Below are 24,636 nucleotides of genomic sequence, written 5' to 3'. Positions count from 1 at the left end.
TGACCTTTACTAATGCTCTGATGTTTGATATTTACTAATAAACAAAAGACATGACCATAATTTAACTGAATTAATGCAAGTACAAGCCAAATAATTGAGGTAAACTTTAGTAGAATAGTAACTGTGAACATTTGGGATTAATGGTAGAACAATAACGCTAAGTATCCAGTACTGAGTTTAGCATTTGTTGTTTTTGTAACATTTGCAGCCTATGCTCTTAAAGTTGGTTTAATTAAATGTTCTGAATGCCCGCCCTCCACTGTTCAACTAATGCAGCAAATGTTGTCGCCATAACGGTTTAGGGACAGTCTCAAAAGAGTACGTAACATTCAAAACGAAAACAATACTTCAAAGAGTATCGGGGAAAATGTTAACATGTTACCGTAATTACTTAGGTCAATCAAATCTGTTTTGAACGTTCGCTTATCCGCCAATCAACGATTAACCTATGATTGTGTTGAACTATCGCGAGTTTTGTGACCGCCTGCACAGTTTACACACTCCCTTACGTCATTGTTGCGGAAGTGAAAAGTCTACGTGGGGAAGAAAGGTTGGTCTGACCGCGTTTACACACCAACAACACCGATGTCCAATCCAGGATAGCTCCGTCCCCGTTTCGAACCACGGTTCCTCCCCGCCCCTCTTTGGCAAATGGACGCATTGAGCAGCCGCCGGGTCATATAAATGGGACGGAGAGCCGACGACAGGCTGTAATGCTGCGCCGGGTGCGGCAGTCACTCCGGCAGGTGCTGTTTCTGATGGCCCGGAGACCGGGTCTTCTCTGCGGGGCTGTCGTGCTTAGCGTCCTGCTCATACTGGCCGTAAAGTTCACCTGCAGGTAACAGCCAGTGCTGTAAACATGTACAGTTTCTGTTCATATTCTCATAGTGCGGGCTTGTGGTTTGTGAGGCGGTTAATCATCTGGACTTTGCTTGTTGTATTAATGTAACGTAAATGAGCTATTACTCCTAACAAGCTTCTTATTATCTACTATAACCAGGCAGGCTGCTCCTCTCTGTGCTGCTCAGCTGTTAGACAAGAGGATTAACTAATACTGTTTAAACATACTGCGCTCATGTCACTACAGGGATGTTGGTAAGGTGTTTGCGTCTGTTTGGTATATAAAGACAACAGTCGTGCTGTACTCAACAAACACTGATCTTTCAGTGAACCAAACCTGTGATCACTAAACCTGTGTGAAGGTTACAGCTGGAAACAAATAACAGCCAACAGCTCTCAGACACGTCCTGCTTCATGTCCTGTCATTGTGAAACCCATATTGAAATATTTGAGTTGAGCAGAAGTTGCAGTACTAAAACTTTACTCTATGAAAAGGGTGATAAAAGAACATATTGACGGAATATTGATAAACAATCAATACAAATAGTGTTGGATCATTGGATATAATTAACACTTGAAGTTTAAGTGAGTTGTCTTGGGAAAATGTTTCAGTATTTCTGTGAAACTTCTTGATATTTAAATTAGACAGCCTGAAACCATCGGAGGTTTACTTGCTTGAAGAGCCCATGACTAGTTTATATTTTTAGTTGTCAGTTTTGTGTTGGCAAAGCCTCCAAAAAAATATACTGACTCAATTAAACCAAGGGAAATTGGTGCAGATCATTTTCTAGACTCGTTATTTCAATGTATACATTTGTTTAAATTTACAGTTTTTATTTATGTGCCAACCTTTAATCAACAAACACTTTGAGCACAAATCATCCAGTTACTTCCAGTGATTGCTCCAGTAAAAAAAAAAGAAAAAAAGAAATGTGTATAGTGCCAAAGCAGTGCAAATGTTATCTGAAGACACTTCACTGAAGATGAGGTTAAAGATCTTACTCTTTGGTATATTATCTACAAAGACAAAACACTACTCTCGAGCATTACAGGCAAATGATCTGGGACACACCCTGCCTCTTGACCGTGTCTTCTCTTGACAGTGTAAAGTGTTATGTTGTTTGTGTATTTTGTGATTTGAATAGAACTCTCTTTTTTTTTTTTTTTTTTTTTTTTTCTGCAGCCGTGCTAAAAATGTGGTGGCAGCAGCTCGGCCTCCGGTGCGGTTCTTCTCTCCCGAGGCCCCGGTAGTGGACCTATATCTGGGTCAGCTAGACCAGGTGAGTTTCAAGGGTATATGGACACGTGCAGGCATCTGGTATTTAAGACATTTTTGTACCAGCAAAAATCTGCATGGCGCAAACAAGTCCTCGTCTATGCTTGTGATAAATTCAAATTTAGGTCTTGGGACACGAGCAGTATTACATCCAAGTTTATAACATGTGTAAGTAAGTTAGTCGTATTTAGTCTTGTTAATTACTTTATATTTTTAGTTAATTGTTAAAATGTAATGTTTCCATTGTACAGAGAGAGCACAGTCTACCAAAGTTAAATTCCTTGTGTGTTAAACATACCTGGCCAATAAAACAGATTCTGAACACTTACATTTGTCTTCCAGGTCGAGCGTCTCAGGAGTGTTGCAGAAGTGTCTCTCATCTTCTTCTATGCTCCGTGGTGTGCTCACTCCATGGCCGCCAGGCAGGAAGTGCAGCAAGTAGCTAAGAAGCTGGCCAAACAGGTACAGAACACCCGAGCACACAACAAGCGCTCTGGAATGTTTAAATGTCTAAATCTGGCCTTTACTGACGCTCATCCTAATGCTCACACATGTGGTTGCAGCATTGAAGGGATACTGAGTAAATGTAGAGGCTTGAGATTTCTGCAGAATTTGTAATATCAAATCAAGTCTTAAAACGAGTGGTGGAGAAGGAAGTAGACTTTGTCTTGTTGGAGGCTAGGACATGGTAGCTTGGTAGAGTGTGGTTTTGCTGGAATTAGAAGTGCATCCTTTGGTTAGCTGCAGAACTGTTGTCACAATATGCAATCCTCCTGGCTGCGTGTGTGAACGCAAATGACCAAAATTGGTGGCCCCGACTTTGTACAGAATTTATCCTGCCAGCCCTCTATTCAATTCAGGTGTGTGCTCGGTAATACGAAAGAAAAAGCACTGCGAGCGAATGGGAAGGGTTGATCACATTTCTATCCCCGTCTGTGGGACAAGAGTGCATCCAGTGTGCTCTCTCTCCGTGCACGTGATGAAAGAGCTTCATCATGTTTTGTGTTTCTTCGCCTTTCTTTTGTTCACACAGTGAATGTGTTGAACCACACCTGACATTGATATTAAAGTCACAATCGTCAGAGTCTGACTCTGATGCTTTGTCCGACATTTCCACAGAATTATCTTTAGCTCATGTTCTGCCTCCTGAGTCAAGAAAACGCCACAGTACAAAGTGTGTAAATGTGTACGTGTGGAAGAATGAAAGAGTGTAAAAGCAACAACCTGTGACATACATTTAATATTGGAGGATTTAGTAGTACATATTGTCCATTATAGCTTTATGATGGTTTATTGGAGAACTTATCAATAGTTGGGTAAAGTCAAAGTGAAGTCAAAATCTGCTTAAAGATGGAGTCCTTGCTGCAGTTATGCCAGCAGAAAAAGTAGCAGTAAGTTTGTCTTTGTGTGGTTACAGTGATCCCAAACGAATACAACACATCTCTGTTTGAAGTTACATTTCAGGTTCGTCTCCTGTCGGTCTAATTTAAGCTTTACTTTGGGCAAAGATAAAGTTCACAAACCAGTTTTTGATGACACTCTTACCAGCTTATCTAAACAGTGATCAGGCACACCACACGCTGTGTCACACTCTGTTCAGGGCACAATGACCAGAACACCACTAGAGTCCTGGTGGGATGTCCTCTGGCAGGCACAGTTTTTAGAGCTTGTTTGGAATGAAACTGTAAAAAGTCTGTTCTACCTCACTATACTCATCACACACACCATACCCTGCCTGTGGTTTGTTACACTCTATTTTTTAGTTTGGCTCTCTTTCTCTCTCAAACACAGGTGCAGTTTGTGGCCGTTAACTGCTGGTGGAGTCTGGGGAAATGCAGGAAGCAGAACCGTTTCTATCAGTATCCGATCATCCATATGTTCTATAGAAGGTGAGGCAGTGAACACATGTCCTATTCAAAGTCATCTGTTCTGGTCAAATAGTCGTGTTTAAGAAGGGACAGACTTATTAACGGGTTATTAGGAATTGTTAGGAATCTTTAAACAATAACTTTTCGGAACAAAATATTTGAAATCAAATGACGTAGTGCTTTAGATGATGCTGATACAGAAGCACAGACAGACTGCTTATACACAATAATGTTGGGCTGTTTTAATGGGCGTACAGTACGTTATTGAGATTATCAAATGTCTCAGTCAAGAACAGGAATATTGTTTGTAGACATGTGGATTACTTGGGTATTTATCCTGCTGGCTCACGTTTCCTTTAAAAAAAAAAAAAAAGATGTATCATCATTATCACTTTGTCCACAGGGGGCGCCAAAATCAACACAAACCAGAAATCCAGCACAGACGCTTTAACATCATCCAAGCTCGTCAAATTGAGTGAATTAATCCTGTCATTGTATCTTATATATTCACATGTTCTTCGTATTTGTTTGCTGTAGGTTTGGGCCCATCGAGTATAAGGGTCCATTCAGGGCTTCTTACGTTGAACATTTTATTCTCCGAGTCATCACACCGCTCACTTACCTCCCATCCAGAGCCACACTCGAGAAGTTCCTCTCCTACCACGAGGTATTGTTCCTCCACACCCGTCTGACTGACTGACAGCCTGCTGTGTTATTTTTTCGACCATCTTCCAGTGAGGTTTTTGTTTTGTGACGGTTTACTCTGTCTCGTTTGTACAGTCTCGAGTGGTGGGTTTCTTCCAGTTTAATTCCTCTCCTCAGCCGCCGGGATACGTCACATATCTTTCATCTGCCCTCCAGGCCCTGAAGAGGGGTAAGACATAATCATAATGCTCTGCCCTCACATATTTCTACTTTGTTACCTTTTTTTAGAATTCAATTTAGTGTTGAACAGGCTTAAAAAAAAAAAAGAGTTCTACTTTGATGTTTGAGTGTTTACACTTGCTCTTGTTGGCGAGACTATGAAGTGTAAGTTGAGACAGAAATGACAGAAACATCTTTATCTTGAACTTGGAGTCTCTGTGTTCCTGGTGCAGATTTCCGTGGTGCTATACATTTTGGGGTTGTGACCAGCAAACAGGTGGCAGCGACCATCTCACTAAAAGAAGATGAAACCGTTTATCTGTACAGAAGATTAAACTCCTCTTTGGTAAGCAAGGTCTCCTGGTCATAATACACTACACAGCATTCTGTGTGTGTGTTTTCTTTTTAATGAATTGCTTTTTGTATTTTAGAAAACTTCAGGTGAATATGAAGGTGTTGCCTGAGCGTTGCACCGTATGTTTTCTTTCATCAGATTTTCCCTCGAAGGGAACGCAACTTCACATCAGAGGCCATCTGTAGCTGGGTGTTTGAACACCGTCAGACCGTCCTCCACTGGCTGCAGCCTCCGGGAACGAAGTCTCGCCTCCTGGAGCAAGAGCTGACCAAAGGTCCAGCTTTGCTGCTGTTCCTGCCGCACAATCCTCTCGCCTTACAGCCCAGTCCGATTCTACAGCAGGTGAGACACGTCCAGGTACCAGACCTGAGGAGTTTTATTTGAACAGGAGACAAGAAGGTTTTGCTTTTGTATTGAGAGGAGTATTCTCTGATGCTGCTGTACTCTGGGTTTAATTTTGTACCCTAACTGTAGGGGAAAAAAAACCAAAACATTATTGAGATCAGTTTCAATACCGCAAATATCAAGGCCCCCCAAAGTTGAAACTTTCCTGTTTTTAATGATCAAAAAGTGCAAGAAAACATCTGCACACTGACTAATTATTGTACATTTTGCTGATGACACTTATCTGTACATTTTTTTGTTTTGTTTTGTGACTCTTAGTAATTATTTTAACACTAAACAAAGATAAATAAGAGATCAAAAAATGTAGCAAATATATTCTATTTAGGTTTCACCTGCACTTTTTTTTACTTCTTTTCCGATACTGTACTGATTCCAAAAGATGTTGTTTTCCTTATTAATATTTGTATTGTTCTTTTTGGTATTAGGTGTCGGTTTACCCAGAGCTGTAGTAAACCTGGGATTGCATTTCTTATTGAAAGAGCAAAAAAAACTGTAATACTAAAATGCATCAAAATTAAATAAATTCAAAGAAATCTGAACGTTACAGATTTACGATACGTTGTTGCTGCTACAAACATGTAGCAGTAACCATTTTAAACTGAAGAACATGAACTGTACTGTAATTAGAAGTCTGAACCTCTTGATGCAGAGAACACGCTGAAAACGCTTTCTTGATCGGTGCCGTCTTTCCAATATCCATAATGTGTATTTGTTAATTTCAGACCTGATATCAGATCTGTCCCATCTCTATTCATTTTATTAACACACATCTCGTCATCACCTCATCATATTTACACATCATTTCACCCCGACTTCACATTTTACTCATGGGAGGCCAGGAAAGCGTTAGTGAGAAATTGGCTTAATTGAATAACAAAAAACAAATAAATATTATACATAAGCCAATAAATACATTTTATATTCATAAAAATAAGATTCTTGATAAAAAATAATTACTTATTTCTTATTTATCTTCCAGGTTGCAGACATTGCTGTGCGCTATCATTCCTGTGACAACAATAACCACTCAAACTTGGACAAAAGTTTCACCTCCCACTCGCCATGCTGCCAGTCGGTTCTTCTTTCAGAATCCAGAACAAGCGTGTGTGAGGTGTGCCTCAGTTTGTCACGACTGAGTCTGACCGGCTCCTCGGCACGCTGCTTGTTCCCGTCTGTGGCTCAGGAAGGAGATTTGTTGCAGCCTTATCTCAGACACTGCTGCCTGCACCAACTATCTGCCCCCGTGTCCATAAAAACCTCCCTGGCTTGTAGTGACTTTTTGAACAGCTACAGCCCGTTTAGTCAATACAGTGCCTGCTGCAGAGCGCTAGAACCTCAACTCAGCAACGAATCACAAGCCAAAGAGGAGCCAGATGTGCAAAAAGTTCCCTTCACGCCTCCTTCTATGTCCGTCCCTCCGTCTCCCGTCCCTCTGCGGACGGGAGACAGCATCACAGGGCTCTGGTGTGCCACCAACAGGACGCTCAGGTTTTATGTGCTCGATGTTGCTCTGAACTGGCCTCTGGCGGTGAGGCTGGGAGCAACACGCAACAGAAATGCTTCTCTTCACCCGGAGGCTGGTGCACAAGGAGACAGGAGCAATGACGGGTCATTTGCTGCGATTGTGAACCTGAAGGATGAGGTTCATTATGTTCTCCACCGCAGCCCGGCAGCCACACTCACCGAGTCTTTGGGTAAGGAGGGCTGCCCGCTAAAATCTGACCTTTCAAAGCATGAGACAAGTTGTTTGTCTTTTGGATTGTGTCATTCTCCTTACTAGCTGAATTTACGTACAATGTCATGTAGGGGACAGCAGGCTAACTTACAAATTGATGTGTTGCCCACAAAAAGGACAATATCACGATTCAGCAATAATTAATGTGAGACAATTACAGAGTGCAGGACTTCCCACATTTCTCATCTTTATTTCCAACATGATTTCTCTGTCGTCTTCTTCTTTTCAATGACAGCTTCTTATTTGGCCATTTAACGTCCTTCTTCATCCCTGTAGCACCACTATGAGGAGTCGTGAAGTAGTGACACAGTGAGTCACATTGGCGGGGAAATCAGTCATCTTGAGGAAGAGGCAGGCACCTAAAAACTTCCCAAATGTATCGGCAACGTGCCAGCTTTTGATTTAGGCCTGTTTATGAGGGCTTCTCCTCCACTAAACAAACAGTGAAGAAAGAGATCTGAATGATACACATCTGAATAAAACCAGCCTGTTTAAAATCCAAAGCTGAGCAGACAGAGCATTTGCTAATGTTGTACAGAAACCTTAAGGTCAGTAAATAAGACAATTTCATGATTCTGTAATCATAAGTCTTATTCTGAATTTGAAACGTGAACATCTGAATCAGGATATTCTGTAAAAACGTATGAAGAGTTAGAGCACATGAGCACAGATTCAAGCTTCAAGTCTAAAAACGATTCACTACATGACCTAAGACAAACGTTTTGCATATTTTACCCTTCAGTAGATTTGCTTGTGGCTCCGTCTAACAGTCATTTGCATTCTGTGTCTGAACAGATGTTTTTGGGGTTTTTTTAGAATATGTACTCCACCAACAATAGAACAATGTATTGTTCACAGGCTGCTGTGACCAGCGAACAAACTTCTTATATGTCAGTGTTTTTAAAACTAAAACTCATTATTACAACAAAGACTGCTCCGTGTGAGCTTTTTTTTTTTTTTTTTTAACACATGTAGTGTTTCAACTCTTCTGTTCTTCTCGAAACTTAACTGCACAAGGAGGGAGAAATCCAATAATAACCTTGAACCTTTACGTGACTCATTCTCTGCATCCTTCAGGTGGAGCGCTGGATGAGCCCTCCTTTTTATTTAGACCCTGAAAATGACACATCTTAGCTTTGCCCATTTCGCGCCTCAGCTCTCTAATCTATGCTTCTTTATTATTCATGATTAGATTAAAACCAAAGGTACAAAGCAGAGCAAGTTGTTTTTATCCCCACTCTTTTGTATTGATCTTCTCACTTGCTAAATATGTTCCCGAGCTAAAATTGCCAAATAAACACAGATGTGTTACGTTTTCTTTTCAAGCACACTAGTTGGTTAAAGATGGTTGCAGCAGTCTGTAGTTGTGTTGATTGTGTGAGTCTGTGTGTCTTGTTAAAGAGGCCTTCATCAAGAACTTCAGTGCTCCGTACAGCCTCCTGCAGAGACATTTGGTGGGAGAGGAGGACAGAAAAGGAGAAGAGGGGGAAACTAGTTATTCACACCATCACCAGCAGCATTCGACTAGACCCCTCCTCATCAAGGAACTGACCACTTCCTCCTTCCTGCCCGCCGTCATGGACCAGCAAAAGGTGATGCAAATTGAAAAGAATTTCACCCTCACTCAAAGAACTCTTCATTTTAAATGTAAGCTAACAAAAAAAAATCTGATTCATACTGTGAAGGTTCGATGAGAACACAGCTATAGTGTTTACCTCAGGGCCACCTGTGATTGGATGTATTCTGGACCTTTTCAGAAGTCTGATGTGTGAAAACACAAAAAGAGTGCGAAGCTCTCCGAAGTTTAAAGAAAAACAAATAAGAAGGTGCTCTCATTAGGGGCGGATAGAAACTTGATAAACATTCACAGTTTCTCACAGTAATTTCAAGTCTCTGTTTGTGTAATTGTCATGTGTCTTGCATTGTGTTTGTATGCATGGCTGTTTATAACTGGTTGAAAACATTGTTCATTGTTCTGCTGTTTTTCTTGGCCAGCACACTCTTGATTAGCAGATTGTTAATAATCAAAGTATGTGTGCACTCGTGCAGGATGTGCTGCTGTTCTACTACACTCAGTGGTGCGGGTTCTGCTCTGTCCTCAACCACATCATCATCCAGCTGGCCAGATTATTACAGGGAAACGGCAGCATCACTGTGGCCAGGTAAAGCATGTGTTGTTGTTTTTTATGTTGCTGACTCTCACATATACTGTATACACACACACACACACACACACACACACACACACACACACACACACACACACGTTTTTTAGTGCAAAATTCACTTTCATTATTAATCCAATATCACTTCTCTGCTCCGACTGTTTTTAATCTTAAATAACATTTTGTTGTGTAGGGTGAATGTTGCACGTAATGACCTACCGTGGGAGTTCATGGTCGATCACGTTCCCTCCATTCTCCTCTTTCCCAAGTTCAGGTAAGAGAGACTTGTTTGTATTGGATTGTTTTTCCTGTAACACCTTTAGCTGGCAAATACCAGAATACCACGAGAGCTGAAATGATTGAGAAATAAGTCCAACTACAGACAGAATTGACATGTTCAGTGTCGACACTATGAAGAGACCAGTCTTACTAAGTGTATGTTTCTAATTCCTGGCCAAGTATCTCATGACATTTAATGGAGTAATCCGCCGGACAAATCCAGAAAAAAAACTAAAAATCGTTAAAGGCAAAAAAACAAAAACGTCCTGAATCCTTGTGACAATGCAGTGAGTAATATTTAGCCCCATTTCCACCAAGCAGTTGAGTTCGGTTCGTCTCGGTACGGAACGCATTTTGTGGCGTTTCCATAGACTAAAGCCGGGAAAGACTCCCAAATTACTGACCCGCACCATCCTACTTTTTGGTACCCTTCTGTTGAGGTACCTTGTATATCGATCCTACCCTAAAAAGTGGAGCTAAACACTGCAGTCCGTTGATTGGTCAAAAGAATCGTCACTTCCTGTGTGACAGCAGCAAACACAACCCTCCATGTTTACAAAGACAGTCGATTGTTTATTCGTCTGTTTTTCTCCTCGCGGCACACAGCCCTCTCTGAAACAAAGCTTGATTGAGTTCTTGTAACAAAGAGCCACATGTCAGGGATGAAGTAGATGTAGATAGAACTGCTGGATGTCTTCCAGCGTTGGTTTTGTTTGTGGCATGTTTTTCTCCTTTTATTGAATTTATTCGCGGGGTACTCTGTGTCGGCTTACACGCTGCCTAACAAATGGCACGGTTGTCTGTGGAAACGCAATCAGGATCAGGCTTTACCGAAACCGTACCAAACTGTACTGATCCACACCGAACAGCTTGGTGGAAACAAGGCGTACGTTACATTTCTTAAATGAAGATAGATATGTTATTGGCTTTATTTCTTGACAAAAGGAAATTTGTCAAGTTCTGGATTGACCAACAAAACATTCAACACATCGCCCCAAACATTGGGACAGTTTTGCTTATCGGGTCGGAGCCTGACTTTACTGCTATACTTCATGAATAAGTTTAACCCTGCTGCATGTAAACTCATAAATTCATCAACTTTGTGATCCTCACAGCGAAATAGAGTTGTTTCTGTTCTGGCATATGAAATCAGAAACAAAGTACTTCATTAACAATATTAAAACAAAATATTCACAGAACTGTATTCTCTCTTTTTTTTTCCCTCCTTTGTTTAAAGGAAACATTTTAGCGTGAAGTTTCCTGAAGACCTTCCCATCACGTTACCAAACCTCCTGCACTTCCTGCTGCAGCACTCTGGCTCTGTGCAGCACGCAGACAAACCTGTGGCAGCTCCTGGAGGGGCAGACGGTCCAGGGGCAAACACCATCCTCCGCGAGGAGTTCCTGGCACTCCAGCGGGAGGTTCAAGTGCTCCTTCACGCCCGAGAACGTCTCTCCCAACAATTGGCGCAGCTATGGCGCGAAAACCGCCGACTGACATTCGACGTTCACAGCTTAGAGGCACAGAACGCAGAGCTGCGACGGGAGAGGCAAAGCCTCGAAGAGCAGCACCGGGAGAAGAGCCGGCTGCTTGGGGAGGCAGTGAGACGTCTGCAGGAGCTGGCAGAGACTTCTGAGAACCTGTTGAACGAAAACACTCTGCTCAGGGTCCTGCTGAGGGCACTGAAGGACAGGACAGAGGCTAAAGAGCAGGCGGAGGTGGAGAGAAAAGAGGCGGAACAGAAAAGAAGTCGTATGGCCTCGTGACATTGAACCTGAAAGGTTCGAAACGTGATACAGAGAGGAAAGAGGGCCAGGGAGTGAGAGCAGAGCTGAAATGGATCAGGAAAAAAACTGCTGTTAGATTGTAGATGGGATGAAAAGAAGGCCTATGTAGAGACCTAAGGCCTTATAAATGTCAAACAGAAAAATAAAGAAGAGACGACAGTTTTGGGTCTGTCAGAAGAACGACTGAGACTACTGCTGAATCAGGACACGTACGGAAACAAATCAGAGGCAAAGTAGCGGAGGCAGATACAATACTCTAAAGTGCTGAGATTACAGTGGGTTTAGAAACTCACTTGTATGAGAATTAAGTGCCAACTGTCCAACTCAAACTACTCATTTGTGATGCCGTGCTTAGCCTGAGTTAAATGTACTACAACAGACCCTGCAGCCAAACTTTCTACTCCTCCTGTGGTAGACGAGAACAAATAAAAGCTGTTTAAAACGCGTCCTCGAGGGTGGAAATGCCCTCTCGTCTTCTGAAACAGCTTCAGTGTAAGTCAGTATTATGTACATGTCCACTCCACATAACCAGTAATGGAAATGACTTACGTCACTGTCCAAAATGCAAGATCAAACTTCACTACTTCATGAACCAATCTGATACTCTAATTTTAAGATCTTGTGAGGACTCTTTGACTGGTTATGAAATAGACTTAAATAATGCGGATGACTCTAAATGACCTAAGAAAGGAGCAAGACTACCAACAACACTATCGATCATTTTTTAATTATTTTCCATAACGAAGAATACACAGTGACATGCTTGTTGAAAGACAGTAGGATGTCAGAAAACCCGACGGACACACGGTCAGGAAAAGATCAGCAGAGAGGCAGGAGGTTCATCTATTGTGTGCAGTCAGCGCAGCGAGTCACACTATGCTGCCGATAGACATGGTTCACACCTTTGATGCCAACTTGGATGTGTTCTAGATGCTACAGGTAGCTATTGTTTAAGAACAGTGAAGGAGAACTGATTTTAGTTTAGTTAGTTATGGTGTGACAACAGAGCAGTGCCAGAGGTAAATGGAGCTTAGCTTGTGTCAGTGCTTTCTTTGGCAAACACTATAGAGAGAGAGATACAAGTAGACATGTCCTCTAACATAGTTTTTTACACCAGTTTAATTTAAAAAATAAATAAATTAAAAACCATTTTTTGTATTTATTACAAAAAGCCTAAGCATCTATACATTTTCCTTTACTCTGTTTCCTATGATGGAAAGTCATTTCAAGTTGTTTTCTCCAAATTTTTGTTGTTCCCTCGAAATAAATCAAATGATTAAAAACCTTTTTTTCACCATGATACTGATTTGTTTTTTCGAGATCTCGAGAAAACAACAGAAATGAACTCGTCATTAAGTCATGATCTCGAGAAAACGTACAAAGTTTCCTCGACACAAGAAGAGAGTAAAAGCAAATGTAATGATGCGTGTCCTCTTGAGGTTTCTCTAGTTTATTCTAGTCTGAAATTTTTTTATTTTCAAGTTTCCCCTGAAAGCAGTTCTAGCACATCCATGCAGATTGAGTTGTAATAAGCACTTATTTTTCCCTCGTGAAGTTTGCAGGTATCAGATCGGTACGCTTTGTCTCATTATAAATGGAGGCATCCAAATAGATCTAAGGAAGCAAAAACTGGGATTGGAACATGAAATAGATTACAGTCATGTTTAATGTGTCTCTGCTGCTCTCTCTTTTTAACAGCTCCTCTCAGCAACATTATCTGCTGTAAACATAAAGAACCAACATATAAAAGGCAGGATACTGGAGGAGATTCCTTACATTACAAGAAAAAAGGCAAAGTAGGATGATGTACAATAAACTTAATTATCAGGGGGAAAAATGAAGGATTTTTTGTATGCAATCAGAAAATGTTCCCAAACTGAGGCATGGTTCCTTCTGCCTCTGTGATAATTAATGAATGATCCACTATGTTGGATGTTATAACATGCCATGAAGTGCAGGTTTATCAATGCCGATGGCAGCCCTTACGCCAGCCTTCTCCCCAACCAACGAAGTGCTTGACCACAGGTTAGCGCTGCAGAGTTTGGCTGCAGGAGTGAGAGGGCTACTGATGAAGCTGAGACTTATTTGATACTGAAGATGCCGCATCTGCTCAATGTTCTGCAGATGAGCCAATGAGCACTTGAAATTATTTGCAAGATGTTTTTTTGTTGTTGTGTTGGAAGGGGACACAGTTCTTTTATCTATTTTTACAAGAATCACTGAGTCAGTCAAATATTATTTCTTTGTAACTATTCAGGTATTAAGACTGAGATGCTGCAATCGTTTACATGTGAAATATTGCACCTGTTTTTACTGATTAAAATTCTTTCATCTTAATGTTTTGCTGTGTGATGCAGTGGATTGTGTCTTGGTTGATTTATTTAAGATTTATGTTGCATCAAAGTCGTTGAACAAAACCAGTGCATTCATATCCAAAAACTACACAATATCTGGATAAAATAAAATATGTTTCTATCTTTGTTGCCATCTATCATAAGCTAAAAAATCTTAAGAATCCTAAGTTTCTCCTTTAAACCCTTTTTCTCTTTGTAGGATCTCAGCGTAAACCAAAGTTAACATCTGCTGTGATTAAGTTCTATTTTATGTACAATGTCATAGAGTCTGCGTTTTTTAAAGAGTTTAATTGCCTCAACTTACTGAATGATTTAGAAAAAAAATAGTTTCTCATTACTTAAACTTGGAAAGGGGAGAAAAACAAGCTTTTTAATGTTGATTTCTTTACTGTTCTAAGAAATGCAAAAGACTTTTGGGGATAAAATGAAGTTGGACAAACTGTTGTCTGGCTGCTGTTTCACCTTGACCTCTTCCTTCAGCAAAGAGCAAAACACCAAATCTAATTTGGCTGGGAAGCATGTGCTGTTCATTTCTGTTGAATGGAGGTTTATTCAGCTCTGGTTTCATGCACTCAAAAACCTCTCAGATTCACAATTTTCAACAAACCAGATTGAAGTTTTTCATGTTTATAAGCCAAACAAATGAAGCAGTTCAAACAAAGCAGCAATTATTTTTATGATGAGGAGACGGAGGTTTATGATGAAAATACATTTCCATTGAGGAAAAGATTTTGTTTGATTTTATAAATCTAAATATGCAACTCAGTGGAACAATATGATTTCGTCTCTTTAGGCCATTTCCCACAAAGAAATGTTTAAGGAGATATAAAGTGAACAAACTGTTACTTGATTAATGAAATGACAAATATTGTAACAAACCCTTTTTAAATTCGGATTGCGGCCGGGTACAATAGAGTTCAAGAGTTCACTGAGAAATAAGAAGATCTACGGTGTGAGAGGGTTAATTTTAGAAATGATTTTCCTCTATCACTGGACTTATTGTAGGGTTGGGTCAAGTCTCCACAGCAATTCAAGAAATCTTATGACTAGTGGCGAAGAAAACAAGGTTACAGGGAAGGCGAAGTGACACTAGGAATGCTCCCCTCTCTGCAGTCAAACTTCTTCAACAAAATCTGTAAGTACGAGTTATTGTTAGTTTGCTCAAATCAATGTGTTAGTATTTCTCATATCCTCTAGATGATAATTTGTTGTTTTGTTATATCGAGAGATTGTTTGCAATATACTAGGTTACTAGGTAATAGGTTTAAACAACTTTATACTGATTTTCTAATGCATGTTGAATCAACTTACATAAATGGGGTTTTTTGGCGGTCAAAAAATATTGTTAGACACTAAGGCAATTGCTCACATTAAGAACTGTTCACATTATTTTTCACATGTAAGTTGTTTTCAGTTAAAGTGTTAAACGATGCTGTGTCGTGATGGTTTATCAGTAATCCATAATCATCAGTAGATAAAAAGTTAATGGTAGTTACTTTAAATAATTTACAAGTCATCCTAAATTGAAGTATTTTTATGATTTGCATGGATTTTTCCCATGTTCCCTCTGTATTTATTACCTTTTATAAAATTATTTATTGACAGGAACAATGGCAAACATTCAAGTGCCTGTTGGTGAGTCTATACTGTCTGCTTGTGTTACAGTCACTGTCAACTACAAAACGTTTGGATAAAGAGTGTGTTTTCTAATTGTATAACTCTTTAACCTAATTCAAATCCACACTATGTTATTATTTCTTTGGTCTTCTTTTTGATTACAGTCGACCTGCTTGGAGACAATCCAGTTCAGGTTTTCTGTCCAAAGTGTAATCAGACAGTTCTTACCAAGGTGGACTACTCCTCTGGTCTACTCACGTACCTTTTTTGTGGAGGACTCTTCCTCTGTGGGTAAGAAGCAGTACAACTTAATTTGATCAATTAATGAATGCTGTAAGGCATTCAACATTGTCACCTTGTTGAAATAATTAAATCATTTTTTGAGAAAAATGATTATTTTTTTGTGTGTGCCTAAATCAACTCCCTATGATGCTGGCCACCTCTGGTAAAATTGCCTATAACCTCAGTTAAACAGATCATGTGATATACACCTTTAATATAATGGCCTATGTCAAGAGTGTGACTTAGGTTGTTTTATTTTGCCCAAGTCAAAAGACAATGTGACTTAGGCAAAATAACAGCCTCATTTATTTTTCTCATGTTACATAATTGACTAACATTGTTATTAGTATGTCAATAGTGATCTGTTTTCATTACCTTGTCGAGTAAAATAATTTAAAAATATCATATATTCAAGATCTGGATCAGTATTTTTTGTTTCCTGAAATACTTGAAAAAATGACTTAGGCGATTATTTTAACAAGGTGACAAAATGTTGTTCTATTCAACAACTATTTGGCACGTAACTCCTTACACATCTTTCAACCTATTAACCTAAAAACTTAGTACAATGTTAAACTCATTTAGGACCTTATTTCTTTGACTTTTCTCATTCACGACGTGCATATTATTGTAAATATTAAATGTGTGCTGCTAAATTTAGCACATTAAAATTAATTTATAATCTTAAAAATCCCTACCTTTTGGAACTTTTTTCAACCGTCTTCAGGCCTTCATAACTTATTCATACATTTTCACAGAAACTCTATACATATTTTAATACTTCACAACCCTTTCAAACTCGACCCTCAGTTGTGTTGTTGCTAATAGTGTGCTAATGTGCTAATAGTAGTTATAGACTTCTAAACCTGACAGAAAATAGTGATTTGACTAATCCTAATGAAATCAACTGAGTTAACCATTAGTTAAACAGGAAAGATATATTCCCAATTTATTATCATTTTCCTGTTTAGCTTCAGCTGTTCTACATATATTGACCAATTCAATATTTTTCTTCTAATAGTAATTTTAGTAAACTTTACTCATCTTTTAAGAATCCAGAATTACCAGCAAAGTCAGTATTTATACACATTTTTCAAACGTAGCTTACATAGACCTCCACAGCACATAGCAGTTGTGATAAAGCAACAGGCTTTTAATTGTATTTTCAACTTCTTTTATTCATTATTTATAGTATTCAACTATACAGACGCAGCATTAGTCGCAAAGCACTGGATTTTGCAGCATGCAGCGTTCAGTCTTAGGTTAAAAAGTGTGATGCATGCACCATAAGAAACTGACTTCTATAAGGCATTAAATTGTAACCTATCTCTTATTTCAATTATCAAATGATAAAACATTGTTGAAATCATACATGTATATTGTGTACGTATTTGATTCTGATTTAGCTGTTGTCCTCTCCAGCTTCGTTTTAGGTTGCTGTCTCATCCCCTTCTGTGTTGACCGACTGAAAAATGCTAAACATTCCTGCCCAACCTGCAAGAATGAACTTGGTGTCTATAAACGCTTATAATCAATATGACCATTGCAACAGATGCTTGTAATTGAACGAGCAAACACGTACTGGTTGCTTGCCAAGTAAAAAAAACTTTGTTGTCATACATTTTAGTAGAGTGAATAACATTAGTTTTTTGGATAATTGATAATGTAAGAGACCTTTGGGAAGTATGGGCAATTTTATTACAGTTTTCAGACGTATTGGAGAAATTAAGCATTATTAGATGAAGCATTAATTATTATGGTTTCCTTCTAGGACGAAAACAACAATATGTAACTTTCAATTGTCACTTTAGATCGAACTTTAGTTTTAAAATGAAGCCAGGTAGTTTCTCTCTATTTGAATTGTTACAATGGCTGAGGCTAAGGGACAAAAGAAAACATTGAAGTTAGACGAGAGAAAGAGATGGTCCTCAGAATTTTGTGACGAAAGATGTTGTTGGTGTTTGTAACTGTACCAATAAAATATGACAACTTTTTACCCTCAGAAGTCTCGAATTTATAATAAAATGTGACCAAGCTTGTCTTGATTGTGCAAGTTCATTCAAAGGGCATTTATTGAAGTCATACAGAGCCAGGCATGCCTTTCATTATTTAAGCAAATCCTGTCTAAAGTGCTTTCTGAAAAAGGGTAAATAGGATTTAGAAATACACATAGAGCAGAAACTAATCACCTCTTCTGTTACAGTCTTAGTATAAAGTATAATGACATTCTTATGCTTAAGATACATTTTCCAAACTCTTGACATAGCATGACATTAACAGTACTTCTCCATATGAGCCAAATTGTTTTCAGTTTGAAATCATTTAAGTAAATATAATACCATTCCTTCATTTAAAAGTGTAGGAGAACAATACAAGAAAAACATTGGGTTTTCATTTTTTAATATCCTCTACGGACGCATTTGTAAGAATTGTTAACAGATGTTGTGCTTTTTGTATCTACAGTTTTGAAAAAGGGATCAAGAGTCAGACAAAAACATGTTAGACATAGTAGGCTAACAATGTATTCTTCATTCTAATATTAATAAAAATTACAAAAGCAATCAGCAGAAAAAAGGAAATACATGAGCCTTCAGGTTCTAAATGAAAAGGTTTCAGAGCAGACGTACATATGACTACAGAGAAAACATTCTTTACATCAACTCTATTATAAGCATTTTGGGGGGTTTGAGGTAACCTTTGCTGTCTTCATAACCACAGTTTTTCCATCTCATTGAATCATTAATCATTTAATTGAACCAGCCTTTAGTTTCTTCATGCTAGAATATGCAGAGATGTTGAGAGGATCACGAGGAGAACAAGGAAGCAAAAGCCTTCACTTTGTATGCGGACACCACTGCTACCTAGAAACAGACAAAAAAGACCCATCTCATTAATCACATGCTTTCTTTTATCTTTGTTGGCACATAACATTCATGCTACCCTCCCAGCTGCAAGGAATGAAAAAAAACCTCGGCACAGCTGGGACTTTGAATGGCTCATTGCACTTTAAAAAACTCACATACTGGTCAGTCAAAAAGTTTCCTTTCCGTTTTTACCAATCCTTTTAGCTGTTTTCATGTAACTTGCTGTAGTGACTAGCAGGTTCCTTTCTGTGGTTAAGCTTGTGCTGTAGCCTACTGGAAGTTCCCCTTTATGCTAAAGAGGTTAGTTTATGCTCAAGACAGGTCCACCCCATACATGAAAAGAGCTCCAGTGTTAGAACTTCCAAAAGATCAGTTATTTATTCTCTTATTTTGATAGTATTTCCTGAGAAAAAAAAAATACTGTATATATCCTTATTTATTACACGTTTAAGCTCTATACCTTGGTAAAACTTATTTGTTCAGTACTGTCTAGCAGTTGACTACTGGGGTTTTACCAATTGTATTATTCTTCAAAAGGTTATTAGTTGATTTTTATTGTCTAACCTTAGTAAGCTAAAGTGCTTGTACAACAAATGGTTGTTTTCTTAAATAACATTTCTCTGTGTGGGGTATATTTTTAAAGGGGGCAAATTGGTTTCAGATCATTCTTTTGTATCATGCAACTCTTTAACCTCACCTGTAGTGGCAGTGGAGTTACTGGAAGTGGTCACAGCATTTGTTGTGGCTCCAGGTTGGGTAGTTGCTCCAGGTTGGGTAGTTGCTCCAGGTTGGGTAGTTGCTCCAGGTGGGGTAGTTGCTCCAGGTTGGGTAGTTGCTCCAGGTGGGGTAGTTGCTCCAGGTGGGGTAGTTGCTCCAGGTGGGGTAGTTGCTCCAGGTGGGGTAGTTGCTCCAGGTGGGGTAGTTGCTCCAGGTGGGGTAGTTGCTCCAGGTTGGGTGGTGGCAGGAGTTCCAGTGGTGGTGTCGTTGGCAGCCCTGCCCCCAGTAAGCCCAATGTCTAGGGTGTCAATATCCCTCTGTAACTGAATGGTAATCCAGTTGCTTACCACTGTTTCGTTTTCATAAGACTTTAGGTCTGGCAGGTTGGTGCCAAGAAGTCCCCTCACATTATTAACATCCAGGCTCTAGGGAAGGCAGAAAGAAAACATTTTATATCTGGGTTCAGATTGATCTCTCACTTATTGAAGGATGTAGTAGATTCACACATGGTAAGTCTGTCACCGACCTGTATAACATTTGGATCCAGAGCAGTAAAGGTAGGCAGGTCCATATTGATATTGGAGGCTGCCAAACTTCGGACATAGTTTACGTCAGCACCCTCTACAGACACAGAAAATAAACAAACAATTAAATAAATTATTCCAAACCCTGAAATCCAAATCAAGTCTGCTGCATGCAGTATGGATAGCTGTAGGTTTTTTGCCTACCAGTGTAAGTTTTCATCAGTTGGTAGGTGCTCCCAGAGACAGTAGTTGTGCGGGTGTTTGGGGTAAATGTTCGTTGCGCAGTGGTGAAGAGAACTTGCTTATTCTCTAAGGTACAGTTGGACAAATCCAGGACTGATGCCTCTCTGCAAGGGACATAAACAAACTAAGAATGAAGCGAGAATAATAACAGACAATATTGAGCATCTTAGAACATACAGTATGTGCTGAATGACAATTAATTAAGAAATGTACGCTGTATCCTATACTATAATGTTGCAATACAGGTAAAATATGTCCATCAATAATCAATATGTGGGTTTAAATACAGTATGTTGGGTAAAGTAGAAAACTAAAACAAAGGGTCTGTCAGAACAAAAGCACAATACGCAAAAACGATCTGGATTATCCTGTTGCTGTGCATTTTAATGATTTGCATCATGAAACATCCTAACTGCATAACTGTGGGATCAAACAAGTCACTCGCCTACCCGGGGGTGGGGACCGAGATAAACTTATACAGTCTGAGGCTAACTCTTCAAACGCTGGCACCTAAAGAACTAAATGATGAACAAGCTCTCAATATTTTTCTTTGATTTGTTTTTGTTTAGTATTTTACAATGTTGTTCATAGAGTAAAAGGAAAGATGTATATTTCACGCTAATAAGCTGATTCTTTAATTGCAGTAAATCAGTGCATTACATGAGATGTTCTGTTATTTTTATTTTATGATTTGGCAAAGCCCCAAGCTATTACCTTGTGGTTACTTAACTGACTTTTTTCTTTTGTATGATATTTGAATCAGTGAAAGATTCTGAGCTTGGTGTTATACTCATTTACAGTTTAAAAAATAGCTTCATGCTTTCCTGAGCACATAATCTTTATGTTACTCTTATCACTTGACCTTAACTTGGTTTTAACAAACTCCTATGTTATGTTGCTAGTGTTAATGTCCTATACAAACAGAAACTCACGACCCTGACTTCTTACCTGATGCTTTGTTCCGTAATGGTCTTCAACACGTTAGAGTCCAGGGAACACAGGTTAGGTCCTCCGATGGCGTTGAGCACAGCACTGCTCAGTGTGTTGCCTTCCTTATTCAGATACTTGGTGATGATTGCTTTAGCCTGTACAAGAAATATTGATTTTGAAAATACACAAGTTGTATGCAAACACCGTACTCCTGTAACAGATTGCTCACCAGGTTTGGATCCCACTCTCCATCATCCGAGTTCATCAAAGCACTGAGCGTGTCGATCTGAGTGATATTCCACATGTTGATGTCATCAATAGTGGCGACACGAGACACTGCGCTTAAGAGTAAAACCTGACTCTCGGGGATGGTAGAGCTGGCAGCGTAAGCCTATAAATCAGTAAGAAGGCATTAAAAAAATCACTATGAGAATCAACTACAGTGTTTAAAGGTCTCAATTTAGTTTCAACAGAATCGACAAAATAATTCATAAGAAAGATGGTATGACTATGTGAAGGATCGCCAAACAAACATGTTTAATAGAGTGAATGAACTGTGTAAAGTTCACATTAATGTCAAATATTCTGTTCCCAAGAAGCCATTGCCAGCTTTAATAGCATGTTTTAATACATTATATGGGTTATCACATATAAACACAAATAATTAAATCCAAGATCAAATATTATGAATTGAAAGATTGCGACCCGCTGGGTGATCAGGATCCCTCACTGAAAAACACAGTTCTAGATCAGTTTGGCTTTTACACTTTTCACTGACACATTACTGGTCACCATCTGCCAAAATTTACTGATTCTCATTTTTATTTTTGTTTGAATTCACCAGTGCTCTGCTCAAAACGTTTGTCTACAATACCTCTATAAACTAATCGGTTCAACAAGCTCTACTGTCCAGAAGCCTCCACCTTGATTGCTCAGTTTAAGCTCCTCAAAGAAGAGGAGACAGGACAAAGCTGTTTTATCTCTATCTTTCTGCTGATTTTGTCCTGTCCCATATGTTTTTTGGCTTACAAAATATGTCAAGCTGCTTTTAACAGTCAAATATGTCAATGTGAGCTTCATGTGAGCTTCAAATAAATTCAAAATCAAATCTCAAGCAGTTCCCATCTCTTACCTCTTTCAACTTGTTGAGAACAATCCTCTGTAAGCTCTCATCGTCTACCTTCTCAGTGATTGCAGCCAAGTTGTCTTTAACAACGGTGGTACTGAGGCATCTATCGAACTGCGTTTCATCGTAGTCGAAGGGGAATGCATCGTCACTAATAATCACCTGAGTGATGTTTCCAGTGGTGCATTCTAGAAACACAGGGATAATACACATCAACAAATAAATTCATGATGATCAAAACAAGCAGACTGGATAATAGCACTTACCTGTTGATCGCCTTGATCTTAGCTGAAGGGACTTCCTTATTTCTCTTTTCATCCTTCTTCTCATGCGTCTACTCAATTTCCCTCTATTAGCTCTCCGGAAGTACCTCAAGAACCTTCGCCTTGTTCTCTGGACACACATACAAAAAGGACAACCCAAAATATGTTCAAAAACAACCACCATCAACTTCAATCCAACACCAGAGAGCTTGTATTATGCCACAGATCAATGAAAATGCAGCCTCTTATTTTTCCTTAAGCTTTGGAATCTTCATGAAAAATTGTTCATACGCCTATATGATATCAAAGATAACAATCTCATTTAGAGCCCGACTAATTCAGGTTTAAATAAACATTACTATCACAATAAACAACTAAGGAACATGCTGATTAAAACAGATATTATTTGACCCGTTTGGTACGACTAATTGGCCAATTATGCTTGATTGACACCTGTGTCTCTGCCCTCATAGGGCGTAACACAGGACTCAAAATATAATGCATATAATACCTTATAGATGCTTACTATTAAGTACATAAGACTTTGATGCAATACGTGCATTTATGTTGCAATTGTGTGTCTCTTACTCTGTCAAAGTTACTGTAGAAGGTTGAAGTCAAATACAACGGTAACCTGTTGAGGGCCTTCAGAGTATCCAGGTTCCATGTTGATGGAGCTCTGGTTGGAGAGAACAGTGTAAAACAAGATTATAGACTGACATAGAAAGAAAAAGCCTGTCTATGTTTTAAACTTGTTCCTGAATAAATAATGCATAGGAAGAATAGTGGACAATTAGTGGACTCATATGATCATAACAAAGGTTGTTTTTAAGGAATCTAATTTTCTGATGCAAGTAATAGGTAATAGGTTTTCATAGAGTCTTTAAGAACTAAATATAGATGTTTTGCTGCTGTTCACATACCCATACTGTGTTCTCCCGCTCTGCAGCATAGCCTCAACAGCTGTCACTTGATCTGCAGTGAGGTCTAGACAGTTCTGCAGTTGTTCCAAGATTGACGGGTCCGAGTTCACGATGAAGGACCCATCAATAGTGCAGCACATGTTTCCCAACACTGCTATGTTATCCTTTGTCAAAGTCGTAGTTGTAATGTCCTTAGAGAATATAAACATTTAGAACAGAATTCAATGTACAGAGTGCACTATTATTTCATGAATAAGTATAACAAGTAAGTTAAAAGTTCAAAACAAACCAATCAGTACATCTGATGTCTGACTGAAGGTAGAAGGGACACAGGCATTGTCTTTTTTTATTTAGTCTGTAGTTGTCTCTTCAATTATCACAGTTTTTAATTAAAAGTGTTGAACAGATTTGAAAGGTGTGCACACCACTGTCTGGGGGGGGGTTGTATAAATAATCAGACAGAAATACATACAAATGTGTCTTTAAGTTTAATCTGAGTCAAATAAAATATCAAGAATGTTTCTGTTTTTTGGACATGCATAGTGATCTGAGAACCAAAAAAAATCCAAATCATTTTTTGACTTGTGACCTATTTTTTTGATCTATGAATGTTTCCAATCTTTCACTTTGAAAATGTCATTTACTGCCTTGATTTAAACTTCAAGTGAGGACGATCTATGCAAAACTGCTTTAGACTCAGCTTGCTCTTCCCCACAATTAATCTAAGTCAAAAATGTGTAACTTAATCAAACTAATTGGGGAGAGCAAATGTAATGTTATGTTGCGGAACTCACCAGGCAGCTCCTGGCATTATCAAACAGAGCGGTCCGTTTGGATCTGAGGGCTGAAGAGATGAGGCTGAAGTCTGCGCCTGCACACTCTTGAAAATAAGACCTGCAGCTGGTCTGTGGCACCAGGGAGTAACTGTAGATAAAGAGAAGAGAGATAGTACTCAATGATGCGCAGACAGTTACTGTAAGTCATTATGACAAAACCAGAATTGAAAGCTTAGTTGGACATAAATAAAACTCACTCATAGTACAGCAGCACATCAGGAGGCATGAGACTGAAATCTGTGACATCTGCCTCTCCACGGATGTGGTTGTACATGCAGGTCAGCTGATGTGAAGAAAAGCGACTGTTAATTATTCTGTACTATAGTTTTTCGTTGTATGGGGGGGGGGGGGGGGGGGCTTCTTCTAGATCGGATAGGACAGTG

At 39.1% G+C, this 24,636-nt stretch overlaps 2 protein-coding genes across 4 annotated transcripts in view; one reads left to right on the top strand and one right to left on the bottom strand.

Moving 5' to 3' along the window:
• Positions 1 to 446: 446 nt before the first annotated feature.
• On the top strand, positions 447 to 13,911 carry txndc11 (thioredoxin domain containing 11). The gene is made up of 13 exons (XM_079335046.1): positions 447 to 838; positions 2,024 to 2,120; positions 2,459 to 2,578; positions 3,908 to 4,005; positions 4,522 to 4,651; positions 4,765 to 4,858; positions 5,082 to 5,194; positions 5,342 to 5,545; positions 6,588 to 7,302; positions 8,745 to 8,935; positions 9,393 to 9,505; positions 9,702 to 9,782; positions 11,025 to 13,911. Exons 1-13 carry the CDS (start codon positions 714 to 716, stop codon positions 11,551 to 11,553), a joined length of 2,610 nt encoding a protein of 869 aa, XP_079191172.1. The 5' UTR covers positions 447 to 713; the 3' UTR covers positions 11,554 to 13,911.
• Positions 13,912 to 17,869: 3,958 nt separating this feature from the next.
• Positions 17,870 to 24,636, bottom strand: part of LOC306820162 (uncharacterized protein) — a 34,441-nt gene continuing 27,674 nt past the window's right edge. For all 3 annotated transcript variants that reach the window (XM_079337914.1, XM_079337912.1, XM_079337913.1), the window contains 12 exons: positions 24,451 to 24,536; positions 24,212 to 24,341; positions 23,418 to 23,608; positions 23,083 to 23,173; positions 22,498 to 22,624; positions 22,238 to 22,419; positions 21,335 to 21,496; positions 21,124 to 21,260; positions 20,137 to 20,279; positions 19,935 to 20,029; positions 19,389 to 19,833; positions 17,870 to 18,688 (listed from right to left, as the gene is read on the bottom strand). In XM_079337914.1, coding sequence (XP_079194040.1) covers positions 18,600 to 18,688; positions 19,389 to 19,833; positions 19,935 to 20,029; positions 20,137 to 20,279; positions 21,124 to 21,260; positions 21,335 to 21,496; positions 22,238 to 22,419; positions 22,498 to 22,624; positions 23,083 to 23,173; positions 23,418 to 23,608; positions 24,212 to 24,341; positions 24,451 to 24,536 — 1,878 coding nt within the window. In that variant the 3' untranslated portion in view covers positions 17,870 to 18,599. The remainder of the gene's footprint in view (positions 18,689 to 19,388; positions 19,834 to 19,934; positions 20,030 to 20,136; positions 20,280 to 21,123; positions 21,261 to 21,334; positions 21,497 to 22,237; positions 22,420 to 22,497; positions 22,625 to 23,082; positions 23,174 to 23,417; positions 23,609 to 24,211; positions 24,342 to 24,450; positions 24,537 to 24,636) is intronic.

Source organism: Symphodus melops, assembly GCF_947650265.1.
Source record: "Symphodus melops genome assembly, chromosome: 2".
Lineage (NCBI taxonomy): Eukaryota > Metazoa > Chordata > Actinopteri > Labriformes > Labridae > Symphodus > Symphodus melops.
The sequence above is the reverse complement of the archived record's forward strand: the minus strand, read 5'-3'. Positions and strand labels throughout refer to the sequence as shown.